This window comes from Metopolophium dirhodum, chromosome 6 (assembly GCF_019925205.1).
Source record: "Metopolophium dirhodum isolate CAU chromosome 6, ASM1992520v1, whole genome shotgun sequence".
Classification (NCBI taxonomy): Eukaryota; Metazoa; Arthropoda; class Insecta; order Hemiptera; family Aphididae; genus Metopolophium; species Metopolophium dirhodum.
Window position 1 is genome coordinate 27,004,707 of NC_083565.1, and position 16,995 is coordinate 27,021,701.

A 16,995-nucleotide genomic window follows, 5' to 3' on the forward strand; every position below is an offset into this window, starting at 1 on the left:
ATTTGAGTGTAAACAATCGTTCAAAAAAACACATATATATGGTGTATCCAATAGTATTGGGCTCAGACTTACTGAATGACATTCAATGTTGTGCACAGATAACTTTAAAATTATCTAGATAAGATAACAGATAATAGAATAAAAAAAAATGATGTGGTTAAATGATAAGATAACTTCCTAATATTCATATATTTTCCAAAAAACTTAATCACTATATTACGCGGGTTAATAGCTACCTACTCTAGAGTAGGCAGCGCAGCCTGTGGCTGTTTAATCGTGCGACTCATTTTGTGACATTATCAGAAGTAGAGTTTGATCTCCTTCATATCTTCGTGTCACAAACAACAACGTTTAAAGTAAAAAAAAAGTTTATTACATCACGCAAAAATCTATAAAATTAACGCCAACAATTCTAACCTTCAAAGTCCATAATTCATAAACCAGTATCGCTTCGGTTTTGTTCAACCTTCACATTTTTAAATATCTATATCAGCAATCAATTAACAGGTCCATTACGCTGTCACTGATTTGATGATAAGCATACCTACTTTAAATAGGTAAGAAAATACATCTACATTCAATAATATTTTATTTACATCACATATTATAATACACAACCATACAGACCTGGTAAAATACTTTTAAAAACTATTTGGAATAAATATACTCAAATACTTATGAAAAATAGTACTCGGAATATGTATTTGAATACTTTATAAAAATAATATTCCGAATAAAGTATTTTAAATTTTTTAAATTTCATTGTGTATAGCAAAGTTTAATAATTCACGCAAGAAGTCCTCACAAATAATATTTTTAAATGCTCCGAGAGCATCATTCCTCCACAAACACACGCACACACACTTATATATCTTTTTGATTTTTCAATATAAATTGTATACCAATAGCAGTCAAGTCTTTATTTTTTTTTTTATAATTACCATATAAATATTACCTAGGTATGTGCTACTTATGATAGCAAGGACAACAAAGACATAAAATATTGTACATCATTGCAGACTCGTATGCAATATGATTTAATAATTTACTCTATTATTTAGGTTTGTTAGTTTTAAATTTAATTAATTTTTAAACGTCTTGTTAGTAACTCCTAAAAGTATACAATTTAAATGTGTTAGTCCAGAATTGCGGTGTTTATGTAATTAATGTATCATTTTGTGGTATAATTATTATTTATGTAAGTATTTGATTGATCTCAGTATATCATTACTAATCACTACTAATGATTCATTAGTCTCTTATAAAATGCCTATACGTATCTTATAACTAGGGGTCGGAATTATATTTTTTTTTTAGTCTTTTTTTATGCAATCAGACGGGGGTTTGAAATCTTTTCAAATCATGAAACAGCTGAGTTAATGGCAAAAGTTTTTTATGCATATTTGGGAATATTTCAAAATAAAAGAATATGTTGATTCATTTTTATAGATGTACGATATTTTTTTGTTGCAGTGCCGTAAATAATATAATCTATTATATGTCCGATAATAGAGATATGATATTGATAATTGATATATTATATATTTATATACAATCGTATATACGATTTTTATACCCTAAAACAGTCACTAGCTGTTTTTTATCCCAATTTAATTCATGTGACAATTGTAGCTCACATGTTCAATAGGGTTGCAGAAAGGGTTAGAGAAATATATCCAGACAAAATTAAATTAATTAATAACATAAAAAAAGTATTTCTAAAATCTCCATACCATGTACAAGTGTATAAAGAATTATTACCAGATATTCCATTACCTCCTGAACTAGTATTAACCAGATGGGGAACATGGTTGGGAGCTGCTATTTTTAACTGTGATAATTTCCAAGGTTTAAAAAAAGTTATTGAAGAACTAAATGGTCAAAAATCTCCTAAAAGTAATATAAATAATTGACAAAATAATTGAATAATCAATATTATTATTAATAATTTAATCAAACTTTTCTTAACATGTAGTATTTTTTATTATGTACCTATTTATATCAGGTTCTTGTATTATTTTCTTAATTATTTTGCATATTTTGTATCTATTTATATCAGTTTGTATTATGTGTTTAATTATTTTGCATAAAAATGCATATTTTTAGTTCAAGAGAATATTTTAATAAAAAGCATATTTTTTGCATATTTTATTATGATTTTTAAAGAATATTGGATGAATATTTTCAACTTTTTAATAGAATATTAGCATTTTCTTTTGGCTATTTTAAAAGAATATAATTCCAGCCTCTACTTATAACAAATGGCTTGATTCAGTATTTCATTATTCAATATTTATCAGTAGGTAGAAGGTACCTAAGGTACCTCTGTAGAATGAATGTTAAATAGGTTAGTACCTTAACTTATTGAAAAAAGTGGTTTTTAATTTTTGGAGTAGTATACCTGCTAACCTGAAGAGAACATAACAAAATGTATTGTGTATTGTATTAAATAATAATAATTATCAAAAAAAAGGTTTCATAATATTGCTAAAATTTTAATAATTATTAAGTTCATTTTTATTTTAGATGCTGTGAAAAGTGATAAACAACCACATGCATCATCTAGACTCTAGAGCAACACTAAAACTTACGAATGCTGATAGGTAATAATTAATTTAAGAGTTTGTCTGCTCGACAGATAAGAAATACAAGAAAATAATTTGAGAACAGAACTCCATTATGACAAATGATACGTAAGTATTATACAAAAAACAATATATTTTTTTTGGCACACACAACATATTATACAACACATTTTTTCACATATAGAAACATTGAAGAGACTGGAGAAATACCAGAAACACCTAATTTTACTGAGTCGCCTACGACTATAACGTCTGCATCTACTGTAAATGCAGAACTGTCAGGCAAAGAAATAGAACTCCATCCTAAACAATGCAAATTAAAAGCTAGCAATACTTACACCGATACTAGTGATAATTCATCTACCACCAATGTTAATGGTGATGACAAACAGGCAAATACTTCTGCGACTATAATGTCTGAATCTACTACAACTGCTGAACTGTCAGGCATAGAACTACATCTGAAACGAAGCATATTTAAAGTTAGCAATGTTGAATCTATGACTAGTGATAATTCATCCGCCACCAATGTTACTGCTGTAGAAATTAATCAGTCCAGCACAACCAGTGAACCTGCTACATTTACCAATTACTATCAAATGTTTTTAAACATTAGAAAACAAGTAAATTGGTTAAATAATAATATAATTAATAAAATTGTTGTTTTATTTTTATACGTTAATATTGTTATTTATTTATGTTTTGTAGATTCATAAGAAACATATGAGTATGTTTCCTGTGCAACCAAAACCACCATCTGGCTTTGAAGACTATCTTATGAACAGGCGCACGTATGTTTTGGATGGTAACTATAAAAGCTGTGTGGTAAATACACAAACTCCTACACCAGCTAATTTACACAAGCATTTAAAAAATCTGTTTGTTGAACAAGAAAAAGAGAGACAAAAGCTTCGTGTACAGGTTTGTTTTCAGTCAGGCTTTAAAAAATAAATGAAGATAAATATAATATTATAACTACCATAATTTTATAACTTGTTTAGCACTTAGTAGAAAAAGAAAAATTGGTGTTGAGTGTTGAACAAGAGATACTCAGAGTTCATGGACGCGCAGCTCGTGCCTTAGCTAATCAGCCTTTACCATTTTCTGTATGTACTATACTCAAGGACAATGAAGTATATAACATTATGACACCTGAGCAAGAAGAAGATAAGGATGAACATATAAATTCCGGTTACAATGGTCGTATTTTTTTGTCATGGCTACAAGATATTGATGATAAATGGGAAAAGATTAAGGTAACAATTTCATAAATTATAACAGAGTATCTAAAAAAAAAATATTAAAATGTTTTATGGTTACTAAAGATTGAGTTGTTACTGAGACAACACAATGAGGCAAATAGTTTACATGCTGTACAGAAAATGAATTGGGGGTGGAAGTTGAAGGAGATTCAGTTGTGTACCTATAGCAGCTTGGAACCCAATATCGATGAAGAGCATGTACCAATAGTTGAAGTTAACAAAGATTTTGATCACTTTCCCGCCTAATCTAGTTTTGTTATTTATTAACATATCAGTTAAGTGTTGACTGTCGAGTGATGTTTGATTATTAGAAGAAGAATTAGTTCATATTATTGTTATGGAAAAGATAAATATTTTACTTGACAACTTCCGATGTTTATCACTTGTATTTATTTAATCCTGCCATTTTATCAATAATATAAAAAATATTTTCTAAACCTAATGTTACTTTTTTTCACACTTAATGATTAATATTAGATTAAGAACACACTAATCGTTTTGAAACTGTCATTTGGAAAATTTAAGAAATGCTCAATTATAATAATTAATGTGACCTATTTGTATTCATCATCATTTTTGTTGTTGAATTTGCTAGACTGGATTTTAAATGTTTACCTTAAATATTTTTTACTTTAGTAACCACCAAGCTTTTATGAGTAATATAAATAATGATGAATACTAATAAATAATAACGCAAATATGAAATAATGCACCAAAAATATAATAAGGGTAGGTACCTATAACAAAAATCTTGTCTTAAGTTTAAATATTTTTTAAAATAAGAAGCTATCTAATTAGTTTCTTGGTTTATATAATTACAATGAAGCAAGAATAGAAGCTTCTGAATTTTGTAATGAAGCAAAAATAGGGGTTTTATATTTATTTAATAACTAGGATGTTGTAGTTATTCATTTTTTTTAATTTATAGGGATTGAAACGTGCAATTTCTCTACCTTACATTATTATTTATTAAATTCTATATATTATAATTTTTAAATACTGGATTTTTGTGCAACTAACACCTCAAAAACGTACAAAAACAAATTTAATAATTATATAACAAATTTTTCACTTTAGGTACCTTAGTACTTAAAGTTTTATTTTTATTGTTATTTATTTTTGCAATATTATTTATTAGTTGGCATTAAGAACTATTTAGTACTATTTAAAAAAAAAATCAATTTAATTACATTTTAAAATTTTAAGTATAAAATATAAACTGATTTACATATTTGATTAAAATGTATTATCATGTAATTTCTAAGTTTTTTTCTGTAAAATTATGTCTTGATTCACTTGATATTTCTATTAATTGTGAAAACACACGTTCTCCATCAACACTTGTTATCGGGCTATATTTGTAGCAGCTTATAATAGGAGTATTTTCTTTTAAGTCTATGTCATTTTCATTTATTGAATCGTTAAATTGTTAATAATTGTTGACTACAGTCCACAGTACAAAATTAATGGGAAGGTAGGTTCTTAAATTACAGTCCTGTGTGTGTCAACTTGAGATTTATTTTCACAACCAATACTCGCTGATTGTATAGGATTGTATCGCTAATCTATAGGATTTAGAACACACCATAAAAAGATGCAATTGCACGGAAATCCGATCTTATTAATTATTATATTATTATTGAAATATCTTGGGGTAGTGAGGAACAGAGTTAAAAAAAGTTATTTACATGGTATTATATTGAAACTTTTATGTTATTTATATGTATATAATTAATATATTTGAAATTATTTTAGCAAAATAAAACAAAAAAATAGATTTACTAATATAGCTAATACAAATATTGTTAATACTATAATATAAAAAAAAAATAAAACATCAAATAATATTTTTAATTTCTAAAAACTACAAATTACTTAACAAGAAAAATTTGCAAAATAAAATATAATAAAGATTTCAATTTAATAGCAAAATAACATTTTTGTTACAATGTGAGTATTATTTGTTTTAAATTAATTTATACTCAACCCGATTGTATTATATTCTTATTGTTATTGAAGGATAATCTAAGCTAAGCGGTTGTCAAGATTCAAGTATTTTTGGTGATGTTGGAATTGTTTTCAAGTTTGTTCTATAATCAATAAGCATAATATTATTATTATTGCTTGGTACCTTGTCATTTAATAGTACTAATACTCACTAGTTATACCTATCAAACCCAGAGGATGCAAATTTATGCGTGCATACAACCATCAGAAGACTAATAATAGTATCCAGTTCATCTGATATATAAAACAACATAAATCAAATGTTTGGTTTTATCAAAAAAAAAAAAAAAATGTAAATGGTAAACTACAGCTCATAAAAAAAAATTGTTTGTTGTAATTAGCCAGGTACCTATCTAATATTAATGTTTTAGATTTAGTGATTTAGTAAATTAGGATTTTTATAGATCTCTAATCATATAGGAATTTAATAAATACTTACCTATTACAATAATCTTAACAGAAAAATAAGGGTATCCTACAATTTTTTTTGTAGCTTGAATATGTGTAAATACAAAACCCTGGGTAGTGGGTCAACACATTGTATTTTCCTGACTATCTTGTAGCATATAAGTATGTTCACTTAATTACAAGGTTTTAATAAAAAAACATCCATTTAATAATCAAGTTAATGATTTTAAATTGTTGGAATATTAATGTCACACTTGTCATGTACGTTTTAATACTGGGATCTTCAACAATAATGAGAATTTCAGAAAAAAAATTAAAATCTATAATAGTTGTTCTTTATTCATTATTAAATTAAAAATGTTCATATTATAAAATAAATAATATAATAGCCATTATTGGTTTTTTTTAGAGTTGACAAAATTATTTTTTGAGTATAAGTCAATCTAATTTTTGTTTTGGGTTAATTAGATTTTGATATAATAAATGTTCAGATGTAGATATGCTCCTAAACAGAGACATAATATTAAAGAGAATTAGCATATAAAATTGGAGAAAAATTAAATTATGTGTTAACGCTCATTGCGATCTTTCACTTTGATTTTAGGTTGAAGACCTTTATATATTTTAGTGTAAGAAGGGCATGTCAAACATAGCCTATGGCTAATTTTTTTATGGCCCATTGATTGTATTATCAAAAAAAAAATCTGTATTGTATAATAAGTACTGTAAGTGATGCATACAATTATTATTGCAGATCTTGTATTAGAAAATTAATAAAAAGTATAACTTAAATCCCTTTTAAGATTTACATATTGTCAGACTTAAGTAAATAACATACAAAATCAATGATTTTTCTAAAAATAGATAATACACTTACATATTAATATATTATACATATTATATATTTTAAAATTTTCTACATGACATATGTGACATTATTTTTCTTAAGATGATGGTTAAATTGTTTGACACATTTAGGAGTTAATTGCACTATACATGAATACTCTGCTAGTTGCAAACCGTTACGTAATATTATAATAATACTTTTATTTGTTTTGAACATTTAGCCAACAAATTGTTAATTTATATTAATAGGTGTTGATTTTTTTTATTCGTCAACTAACACTTAGTAGCATTAGTGAAAGAATCTAGGTTATACTATGTATGATGTAATGAAATAAAATTAGTAAATGGCCAAAAGTAAGTTTCTTACTTAGATTGAAGTAATATTATGTAGGTACAAATTAAAAAGGAACTCAACATTCTTCTACAATATTGTATTATTTGTAATTAGAATTTTTTTCTCTTAAAAAAAGAATTACCTATTTTTATTTATTGTTATTATTATTTTATTATAACAACTGAACAAATATTTCTAAATAATATATACTTTTTATTGTAAATGTGTTATTATTTTTTACCTTCTATTTAAATAAATGTATTGTGTATACTATGTATTGTATAACAATAACTGTTAAAATGGTTATAAATAATAAGTTTTTTACTTAGGTAATAAAATATGTAATTATAAGTAACAATGAATATAATTTTAATTGATTAAAAATTCACATCAAACACAATTTGGAAGATTGTCCTCTCCAAAGACAATGGGACGGGATCTCACCCCCACGTCACCCTTGTATACGCCAGTGTTAACATCTATAGAAAAAAATTAGCACATAGGTAGGTACATACGCTTCTTTTAGATTGCAATTATGGGTAGAGAGCTTAGCGGTTGTGCGTATCGAAAATTGGAAAAGAAAAATAAAGTTGTGAAGAACAATATGAAACTTGATGACATGTTCCAAAGTAACTTCAATTTATTTGTTAATTTGTAATATTAAAATTGGAATATACCGCCATACTTATATTTATCGACCAATTTTCAGTGAAATGTGCAACTATTCAAGAAGTACAAGATTTTAATGAAACTTTAGAACCAATTGATGGGGACGTACACATTTTACAACCACCTAGTTCTTCAGACAGTCATGTGTAAGTATTTAAATCAATTTACATGTACCTACTTTTTATTTTAAAGGACCTGTATTATACATTACCATGTAAGATAGCATATTTTTGTGGTTTAGAAATTAAGACTACTTTTTAATGCTTATGGTATAATATTAATTTCTGGTGTACAATAATATAAATATATATCTGTGTGTATCTGTATACTATTTTACAAGTTTCATACTTTTTTCATTAAAAATAATTTGTTTGGTAAAATGTATCTTTTTTTAATTGATGGCTATTTATTTATTATCTATCTTAATGATTTTAGGATGATGAACCTGTACCTTATTTATTAGTATACAATTACACAGAGTAAAAAAATAATGTTTAGTAATTATTTTATTTGGTTTAGCAATGAAATTGTTGATTCAGTAAAAAGTGTAAATGTAACACTTATAGGTTACTGACAAATCATCTGTGCAATTATCCATCGAAGAAATTCAAAAAGAAAATACTAATGCATGGCTAGAATCTCAGGTCAATAAGGAAGTGAGCATTTTACAACCACTCAGTTCTTCAGATAAGCCAGAGTAAGTAATTAAAAGAATAATTGTAATATGCTTAATATTAATAAAAAAATGAATAATATTTGCAGATTAACTGTTTTATTTTTAATAGTATGGTTAAATAATATGATTATAGTTATTTATCTAATTTTTAGTGCTGATCCTGCTTTATGGATATTAAACGAGGTTACTAGATATTTCATATGTAAAAATGGATTTCATCAGAACTTGGATGGTCATTTTTCACATTCCAAAAGACAATACCAGTATATACGTCGAGGAACATTCAGACCTCACTATAGGTACCTAAGTAAAGATATGCTTAAAACCACATTAATTAATGGTAAACCATGTCAAAGAGACTATCTTTCTTATTCAGTTAGTACTGGTAAAATATATTGTATCCCATGTTATTTGTTTGAAAATACTTCCAATTTTTCACGTGAGGGATTTTCAGACTGGAAACATCCTAATAAAATTAATCAACACGAAAATTCAACAAAGCATAAAACCTGTACATTTACGATGAAGCATCGTTCCTCTGATTTAGGAAGAGTGGACTTAAAACTTTAATCAAACTGAGACTGACTACCGGATAAATATGCCCAATAGAGTTTACTCTGTTGTTAAATCATTAGCTAGTCATGGATTATCATTTAGAGGCGGAGATGACAGTTTTGAAACCTCTGTCAAAAACAATGAAATTGTATAATGGCTATGAAAATCATTGCTGAATATGACCCATTTTTATCAAAACATATATTAAAATATGGGAATCTTGGTAAAGGTCATACTTCTTATATGTCGTTTTTTACTTATGAACAATTTATTAAAATTATGGCTGCGCAAGTTATAAGTACCATAATAGAAGAATTAAAATCTTCAACATATTATTCAATTAGCATTGATTCGACACCAGATATATCAAATATTGACCAGTTATCTTTTGTCATAAGATTATTTTAGTCTTGGAGGATCTGTTGAACGGATTTGGGGTTCATTGAAAATACTGGACACAAAGCTGAACCATTAGCAGAAGCTATTTTGTCTACATTGAACAAGTATGATATGAATATTAAATTTCTTAGAGGTCAGTCATATGATAATGCTGCGAATATGTCTGGTGCCTATTCAGGTGTTCAAGCTAGAATTAAGTTAGTTGTACCACTTGCTGATTTTGTTCCATGTTCTGCTCACTCTTTAATCTTAATTGGATCATGTGCTGCCAGTTGTTGCAGTGTGGCAAATAATTATTTTTCATTTGTTCAAAATCTATTTGTTTTTTTCTCATCGTCAACCGCTGGATGAAATTGAACCAACATGCTGAATCGACTCTGAAAGGACTTTCGGTAACTAGATGGTCAGCTAGAAATGATGCCTGCCAAAGCCTTAATAAAAATTGGACAGCTGTAAAAAATGCATTACAGGACCTAGTAGATTCTGATACTGAAAAACCACTTACCCTTACTGAGGGTAGTGGATTGTTACGGAGCATGAATAAATTAGAAACTGCATTTATGACATCCCTATGGTGTGATATTCTTCAAACATTTAATAATGTAAGTAAAAAGTTGCTATCTACTCAATTAGATCTGAGTTCAGTTGTTGAATTGTATAATTCACTGACAAAATATACAAAAACATTAAGAACAATGTTATGTACAATTGGCTCAAGATAAGTTTGAAGAAAATTGTCCTCAGTTTGAAAATGAAAACCGAAAAAAAAAAAAGCGGTGAAACAAATGAGCCCGATACTGTGTTTAGTGGTTCTCAATTTTTTAAAATAAATACTTTTTATCCTATCTGTGACAATTTATTGAATGAGTTAGTAAAAAGAAAAGAGGCCTATGATAATTTAATTTCAAAATATTTATTTATTTTAAAATTAGGAGAATACATCCCATCTGAAATAAGAAAAGCTGTTAAGAAATTATGTATGCTATATAACGAAGACTTGGATGAATTATTCGATAACGAATGTATACATTTTCAGTATTTATTAAAGACTTTAGAGCCACCAACAACTTTACTAAAAATGAGTTTATTTAAAAAAAAATTTGATCTTGCAACTACTTTTCCATACATGAATGTAGCATTCAACATGTTTTTATGCACACCGGTCTCAAATTGTTCAACCGAAAGATCATTCTCCGTTTTAAAACATATTAAAAACTACCTGCGGTCTACTATGTCATCTGATAGACTTAACAGCTTGGCAGTCCTTGCTATTGAATCAACAATAACAAACAAATTAGATTTAAGTGAGACAATAAAAATATTTGCTCAGAAACAGGTGAGAAGAAAAAATGTAATACTAAATACTAAATTTTTTCACTAAATAAAATGTATTTTATATGTTACACTGTTATGTTATGATTATTAATAATCATTTGGTATTGATGTTGCAGTTTCTAACAAAGATGTTGTTGCTTGCACCAAAGGACTGTGGGAATTAATTGGCATAACACCAAAACATTTATTTGTTGGTATCTCTTGAGAAGTAGAAGAGACATGCGTTTTCTTTTGTAGTTGAGAAGAAAATTATTGACAGAAGGTATTTAACGGCTGGCTCATTACATTCGATGGTTGTACTGCAGTATTACCAGTGGCTTGTGACGTATTACCATTTAGCACAGGTTTGAGTCTAAAAATATAACAGAAATAATTAATACAGGAATTTTAATTTTACAATAAATATGTACAACGGAGGAATAAGGAATACTTATAATAGTAAAAAGTAGTTTGGATTTTGAGTTTCAAATTTGAATTCATTAAATTATAAGTTGTTAATTCAAAAAAACAAGGATTTAATTAATAATAATTGTAATATATATTTAAACCTTTAAAACTTAATAAAAATAAATCTGACTATAACAGATGTAACTAAAGTTACTATAAGTGTATACAGATAATATAACTTAAAACCTTTGATTGATATTTCAACTACCTACAACTATTAATTTGGGAATATTGTATATCTATAATAGGTATTACATGTAAAATGTGTATTCACACCAAAAAAAAAATGTGGGAAAGTGATTACCCACTTTACTATTAGTAGTTATCGAGTTGACCTCGTCATTGAGTAATAGTTACTGTTATATATGTGTCTTATTAAATATCTAATTTAGTTGAAATTTGAACAAGAAATATCTATAAAAAAAAATTGTTTTTAACTGCCTAGAAAAAATGTTTTCAAATTTTCGTAATTTTTATGAATTTTGTCAAAACTTGGGCTTCAAATATTATTATTAAAAAAATCGTGATTATGTAACTATATATATATATAAACTGCTATTATAAAAACTTATGAGGAACCTTGTATAATATTTTAAAACTTATTGACCTAGCAAACATTTTTTTTTATCGATATTTATAGCATTTTTTTCAAATGTCAAAGATTCCAAAAAAATAAACATTATAAAATAAAAGTACTATACATGTAATGGATATTTAATGCTATCGTAAGAGCATTTTAACGAGTACTAGGCAATGAAATAATATTCTTATTTTTAAGTACAGACATAATATCCTATAAACTCTTAAAATGCCTGGTAATATATATTGAATTTATAAAGGTACTATGGTTATAATGTTATAATGGCACCCATGACAACTAGTTTTTTTTGGGGAGATGGGGAAAGAATAAATTCAAAAACAGTATAGATACAAACTCTCTTTCACGGGTCTATATATACTAATATAAGTACCAAATATTTTATGGCTTCTAATCGGTCCATAACATTAATTAGATATGAAAAAAAGCTTACTGGTAAGTTCCATCTGAAATTTTTGCTAGGATCCAGTATTGAATCATGTCATCTGAGTTGTTAGTGCTTTGATTAGTTTCTGTTACAGTTGTCGAGTCTACAGGATCTTTAAACATTGAATTATTGGAACATTGCAAAGTAGCGTTATCGATTAATAACGCAAGGTCTTCTTTTGAATCACTGGTGACAGCATCGATAACTGCTTGAAAATACTTCCGATTATTTTCTACTGATACAAAAAACAATGACATTCGATCTGTGACTCCAGAGTCAATATCCCGACTATCTTCAATTAGACTTCTTAAATTGATGCAGTTATGTTCTAATGTCTTTGCCCGCAACAATGAAAACATTAATGGATGGTTATATTCACTGTTCTTCAAACTATGGATTAGTAAAAGTATCAACTTTTTGAAGATGTTACCTTTTTTGAAATTTGGCTGATTCAGAACTCGAAGTACAGTTAATATACTTAATAAAAGCATTTGAAATGCTAAATCAAATTCTGACTCTTCAAAAGATGATATAACGTCTTTAAAATTGTTTTTCAACTTTGTTTCTAGAATTTTTTTATGCCTTCCGTGTAATCGGTGCGCATCACATCTTTCTTTAAGTTTTTGAAATTCATTTTTTTTCTTTAAAGATGCATTAATTCGTGCTTTGTGATATTTCTCAGACATTAAAATAATGTTGAGAATATTTGCAATAATCACAATTGTATCTCGTACGGATTTGATAAAATATTTTTTATATAATTTTTCAATTTCAATTAAATTCCCTCTTACAAGATTTTTGCCACTTAATGTGTGTTTAACTCCATTTACTTTGTTACTTTGTAAAGATGGTTGAGAGCTGGTTGTAGAGAGTTTCACAACTGATAACTTTTTAATGTCAGTTCTTAGATGTTTAGGTAATATACCAAAAGGATAATTTTTCATCCACATTTTGTAGGCTTTTTCATCCATCATTTTCCTAGGATCAATAACCCTGATCATTGATTTTACATTTTTTTCTGAAGACTTTTCAGATTCAATAGATTCTTCCATCGATACTTCCTCAGCACTGGTAGTAGCAATTTCCTTATTGGTTTTTAATGAGGACTTGAATTGTGATTTAAATTTTTTAGTTTTACCATTTCTAGATATTACCAATTTCAAAACATCTATTCTATTTGTATCCATCTTTTGTTTTTTTTTAGCAGGCTCATCGTCTATAGATGAATTATTGTTATTATATGTTTTATCAGCTTTAGTCATTGGTACGTCTTTGGGCATTTTATCATCTAAAGACGTTTTAAAATCTTTATAATATGTATTATCATTTTCTATGAGTTTATTACGATCTTCCTTTGGCGTATTATGCTTATTTTTAATCAAGCCCCTAAAATGAATTCAAATTATAAACTTAAATGAGTAAATGTCATATTATCCATGTATTGAAAAATCTTTTATTTGCAGTGGCATAGCGGAGGGGGGGGGGGGCACAGCTCACCACATTAGCAATATCAAAACATTGAAACGACGGAAAATAAATTATTATTGTTAATTGTTAAGCATTTTTTTTTTAATATTTTGACTTTGCTCCCCCCCCCCCCCCCCCCAATTTTAAAATCCTGGCTACAACAATAATAATTTGTATTTAGTTATAGATTTTTAAAGGGTTCTACACAATTATTTATTAAAATAGTATATATAGTATATGTATAAATTACAAATAAATCTAACTCATCAGTAATGTTACAATTTTTTCAATGTATAAAATAGATTAATTGAAAGGCTACAATGTAGTGTGCAATATACCCTTTCTACTATTTAGGATGTGGTTTAATCAATATGTTTATTCTTCGTCTTAACGATAAGCAATCGTATAAGACTTTCAGAATTAAGAAATGGTTCAAAAAAAAGGTTGTGATGGACAAAAGAATCACGGACTAATGAATTAATAGTTGAACCAGAAGTGTAACTTGGATCAATTATCGGTTCACGTAGATGGTTTGCTTATAATGGGCTCTCTCAATTAGGATATTCCCTTGAAGTGGTAAATCACAGTGGTAATTTTGTTGATCCTTTTACAGATGAAAATACTCAAATTCAGATTGGAATAAAAAAAAAATTCAAATAGCTATTAATATGATAAATTTAAAAAAATTCGGTTTCAGTTTAGTTTGTCCTCAAAATGTAGTATTGGTATTTATCACTAGTACCTACTCATATATAAATATAAAAATAAACTTACAATTTACAATTTTGGACATCTTCTGCAGTTAATTGTATTAAAGGATTTCCATAAATAGCATTTTTAAACAAGTTATCGATATACTTTTTGGTATGCATTTTCGTTCTGAAAAAAAATAAATATTTACTAGCATGAAATTAGAAATACAAAGTTCACATTCAAGGTATATATTTTAAAATAAAAATGTTTATTAAAAAACAATTTTAGGCTATTAGCAACTAATACTGTTTCATAATATATAATATGTTATTAATTAAATACTTTATGTTAATATAAACATTAATTAATGTATTTAATAACTCATAAATAAGATTTTTGATAAAGAAATATAAAATAAAAAAAGACGATTATCTTGAGAACATTTTGATCTTCGGACGTAATTTACCTACTAATTATAGTTGGATGCAAATCTATAGTATGCACTGTATAATATATACTATATGTAATATATATAGTATACTAGTATACCTATTAGTATCATATAATTGAATAAAAAATCATAATAACACCCTATTGTTTTTAATAATTTTTAAATAATATTAAATAATTTTTTTATGTGATTTATTGTGGTTATAATAATATGTAATTATTATACCTAGATAATGGGTTTAATGTTCAAAGTGTGATTGGTCAATACTTAATTGTGAATAATGAATGAAACAAAAGAATTATTATTACATCGCCACCAAATTGTTGGAACAAAAATTTAGTTGAATACTTACATAACTACCCTACGTTTCTACTGATAACATTTAAGCATACTTATGAACACATTATTTGTTACGTTAAAATTAAGTTTCTATATTGAAATTATTATATATTTTAGAGAATTATTTAAACTATAAAAGGTATTAAAAACTGGTCATCATGATAATACACTTTCGGTCTTTCCCAAAAAAATTATTTTTAACAATATAGCTTAGTAGGATAAATCATGGATATAGTTATTTGTATGATTCTTCTGAATCTATTTCCTCAGATTTTTATCATCAATTACAGTGGACAGTAATACAATTTGTTTGCTATTTAACAGTGATGTATAAAAATAATTTTAGAGTTATATCTTTAAAGATTAGTTGAAGACTAGATTACTTTGAAATATTGAATAATACACATTTATGACATTATTAACTTATTATCAAAATTTTAAATTTGAAAACATTAAGAAAAACAGTAGCATCATAAAAATGTCAACTATGTGAATTAAATTAATACATCAATTATTTTAAACGAGATTAATGTAAAAGGTAGAGGACAAGATTTAGAAGATCAGTTTTACTACCACATTGTTTTTCTTAGATCACATAGTAAATGGTTATATTAAAGATCTACATGATGGCATGACGCCTTTAAAAGGTGCTCATCCCTACAATTTTAAATTGTTTAACTATTTATAAAATATACATTTTAAAAACAACATTGGTATTACATATATTTTAAGTTATATTTTATAGAAAAATATATTAAAAAGGGGGAAAGTTGGTAATCCACCTACTAAACAGCAGGTGTCGACTGAATCTCATAATTGAGTAAGGAACTATAATATGTGTTACAAGAGATGTGTACAATCACGTGTTGAAGAAAAAAAGGTTTGGATAACTAGGTAGTTTTAAAATATTTTCTATAAACATATACATCAAATCTTTGATGTGTGTCGTGTATTATTACTTAATCAAAATAGTATTTAAAATATATCAAACTGACACCATACAAAGATCATGGTAAAACATCACGTGAAATAAAATGAATCCACACACTTCATAATAATGTGAATATTGACGACATCTGGTTTTTAATTACGATGATGCGCATTACTGGTTAAATAGATGCGCGCAATGGTTGTGTGCGAGAAAAAAAATACTTATCGTTTTGGGAATAAAAATAGGAGGGAAAACAAAAAAACCAAATACTGATTGATAGATGTTGAAATAATTGAATTAAATCATATAGAAACGCCATGATGCATAAGCAAAATGGCCGCCGGAAACGTGCACCACGACCTCTACGCCTAGGACGAGAATACGATGTAAACTGTGCATTTCTTCGTTTCGTAATCGTTAAAATGACAAGTACGTACCTAATCTTTGACGTGATGCTAAACGGTGAATAGTATAACGTCAGCAAATTGGATTATTCACAACAACTTAAAGAAGCGAATGACGTGAATAACGATAGCTGAAGTATGAAGTGTGAACTTGAGTCTGGG

The 16,995-nt window shown here is 27.0% G+C and overlaps 2 protein-coding genes and 1 pseudogene across 2 annotated transcripts; 2 read left to right on the top strand and 1 right to left on the bottom strand.

Annotated features, from left to right (window-relative positions):
• Window positions 1-345: 345 nt before the first annotated feature.
• LOC132947007 (ankyrin repeat domain-containing protein 12-like) lies at window positions 346-4,233 on the top strand. Its single transcript, XM_061017173.1, has 6 exons — window positions 346-557; window positions 2,527-2,693; window positions 2,770-3,208; window positions 3,294-3,506; window positions 3,587-3,841; window positions 3,911-4,233. Exons 2-6 carry the CDS (start codon window positions 2,680-2,682, stop codon window positions 4,091-4,093), a joined length of 1,104 nt encoding a protein of 367 aa, XP_060873156.1. The 5' UTR covers window positions 346-557; window positions 2,527-2,679; the 3' UTR covers window positions 4,094-4,233.
• A 3,744-nt stretch (window positions 4,234-7,977) lies between these two features.
• On the top strand, window positions 7,978-9,313 carry LOC132947607 (uncharacterized). Its single transcript, XM_061017893.1, has 5 exons — window positions 7,978-8,071; window positions 8,152-8,216; window positions 8,678-8,808; window positions 8,940-9,162; window positions 9,242-9,313. The coding sequence occupies exons 1-5, from the start codon at window positions 7,978-7,980 to the stop codon at window positions 9,311-9,313; spliced, it is 585 nt and encodes a 194-aa protein (XP_060873876.1).
• A 1,850-nt stretch (window positions 9,314-11,163) lies between these two features.
• On the bottom strand, window positions 11,164-16,995 carry LOC132947608 (uncharacterized; annotated as a pseudogene).

Bases quoted from the DNA above. Each gene is read 5' to 3' on its own strand.
- LOC132947007 (XM_061017173.1), top strand. The intron at 3,507-3,586 runs GTTTGTTTTCAG...TAACTTGTTTAG, and splicing joins GACAAAAGCTTCGTGTACAG to CACTTAGTAGAAAAAGAAAA. The intron at 3,842-3,910 runs GTAACAATTTCA...TGGTTACTAAAG, and splicing joins ATAAATGGGAAAAGATTAAG to ATTGAGTTGTTACTGAGACA.
- LOC132947607 (XM_061017893.1), top strand. From the start codon at position 7,978: ATGGGTAGAGAGCTTAGCGGTTGTGCGTATCGAAAATTGGAAAAGAAA. The intron at 8,217-8,677 runs GTACACATTTTA...TAACACTTATAG, and splicing joins TAGAACCAATTGATGGGGAC to GTTACTGACAAATCATCTGT. The intron at 8,809-8,939 runs GTAAGTAATTAA...TCTAATTTTTAG, and splicing joins AGTTCTTCAGATAAGCCAGA to TGCTGATCCTGCTTTATGGA.